At 39.0% G+C, this 1,898-nt stretch overlaps 1 protein-coding gene across 1 annotated transcript in view; it reads left to right on the top strand.

The window, feature by feature from the left end:
• INTS4 (integrator complex subunit 4) overlaps positions 1-1,898 on the top strand; it is a gene marked incomplete at its 5' end in the record, with an annotated part of 37,367 nt that overhangs the window by 12,138 nt on the left and 23,331 nt on the right. Inside the window, one exon of the mRNA XM_008937079.1 lies at positions 1,664-1,869. Coding sequence (XP_008935327.1) covers positions 1,664-1,869 — 206 coding nt within the window. The remainder of the gene's footprint in view (positions 1-1,663; positions 1,870-1,898) is intronic.

The following is a 1,898-nucleotide window of genomic DNA, read 5'->3' as shown; positions in this document are numbered from 1 at the left end:
CATTCCTGAGCTCCTAGGTTTGGCCATGGCATTGACTGTGCTGATGGCCTCAGGAGGGTCTTGTGTGCTCCTCCTTCCAGCCCAGCATTCCTACGGGTCAACTAAGATTTATATTTCTTAAGGCTGTTGAAAACAGCTGGTATTTGCATAGAACCATGAAAATGCCAAGCTCTGACTATTATCCTTGAATTTGCTTTTAATATTACTGAAAGGACGAGGCTAAATTAGAAAGTGCAAAACCACTGTAACAAAAGTATTGGTGTTGATTGTGTTGTAAAAGTTGGTTTATTGCTCCATGACTCCTGCAAATAAAAGCATGTTTTCTTAACAGCTAAATTCTCCCTGAAGCTTGAAAATACAACTTTTTATTTTTTTTCCCTTAACAGTAAAGGGTTTTTTTTACTGACTCAGTCCATTAACCTGTAAAACATGTTTCTTGTGCCAGTATCATTCTATCGGGGAGCGTCGATAAAATGGACAGATGTGGAACACACACAGATTTTTTTAATATCATAGAACTCTTCCCTCCACAGCAGCATTTTTAAATACTGCTGAGCTTTCTTCTACCTTACTTGCAGCACTGCTTCATTTACTGAATTCCATGTTGCAATTTAAATCTGAATTAGTGCGTCAGCTTATGAAGGCAATATTGTCAAAATGTTTTTTCTTCTCTGATACCTTGGTCTTAATGACTGTGGAGACTCAGTTGTGACAAAAGCTTTGTTACTGAATAAGCATGGGTCTTGCTGTGTCTGCATTTTTCTACTTAATCAGAATCATCAGGAGTTGAATGTCATCTTTAAGAACAATAGGCCTAAAAGCTACACATGAGTTTAAGTAAATGTTTTCGAGATGAGCTATTTTGAATGAAAAATAGAAGTAGGTTTAAAACAATAATGTTTGCAAGACATCAGATTAATTCTTATTTTTATGATCCTGGCACATAAATGTTATAGAAGCTTGTGAAGATGGCTCCAGGGAAAAGTGTCTCATCTCCACTGAAGCTTTGTTATACTTGGGTATTCTTTAAATTCTTTTGATGTTTTACAACATAAATAAACTCTGGACACTTTTTTCCTGTTTTGTTTTTCTTAAATTCTGAGTCATTTTAATAATCAGCTGGCACCTTTTTCCTTTCTTTTGAGGAATGTGGAGTCATGAAGCAGAGGAGCTTCACTCTGTTTACTGCTGGAGTGATGATACTCTAGGGCTTTTCAGCAATTCATGAAGTGCTACGTAGCAAGTTAAAAATGCAGTGAATGCTCCAAGCAATTAAAATGCGAGGCAGACTAAAACAAGCAGAGTTTAATTACCTAAATTAGTTTCCTTAAGATACCGGGGTTAATGCTACACTTGCAAAATGTGCTATGAAATACATATTTATTGCTGGGTAGGAGACTTATTTTTACCTTCCAGTCCCTCTTGCAGATGCTTACAACAGCAGCGTGTGCTGTATTAGAGGTGTGAGGCTTTTGATTTGAAGACTTGTCTGCAAAGAGGTCCCCAGTGGCGTGGGTCCTTGCTTTATCTCCATCATCCTCAGTGTTTCCTTAGCACCTCCTGCCCTCAGCCCAGTCCTTGAATATAATACAAGGCCTGACTGTTGGGTGCTATGCCCTTTTAAATAGCACTAACAATTAATTCCCTCCCTCTCCTTTAACAGAGGTTCGGATTGCTGCAGTTGAAGCCCTCTGTATGTTGGCTCAGTCCTCACCTTCTTTTGCGGAGAAGTGCCTGGATTTTTTGGTTGACATGTTTAATGATGAAATTGAGGAGGTGAGGTTGCAGTCAATACACACAATGAGAAAAATTTCCAACAACATCACGCTGCGGGAGGACCAGCTGGATACTGTCTTAGCTGTCTTGGAGGTAAGAAATGCCTAAGGGGGAAAAACGTG

The sequence above is a fragment of the Merops nubicus genome, unplaced genomic scaffold, assembly GCF_000691845.1.
Source record: "Merops nubicus isolate BGI_N331 unplaced genomic scaffold, ASM69184v1 scaffold12120, whole genome shotgun sequence".
In the NCBI taxonomy this organism is placed as follows: domain Eukaryota; kingdom Metazoa; phylum Chordata; class Aves; order Coraciiformes; family Meropidae; genus Merops; species Merops nubicus.
This window is presented reverse-complemented; position numbering and strand designations above follow the sequence as displayed.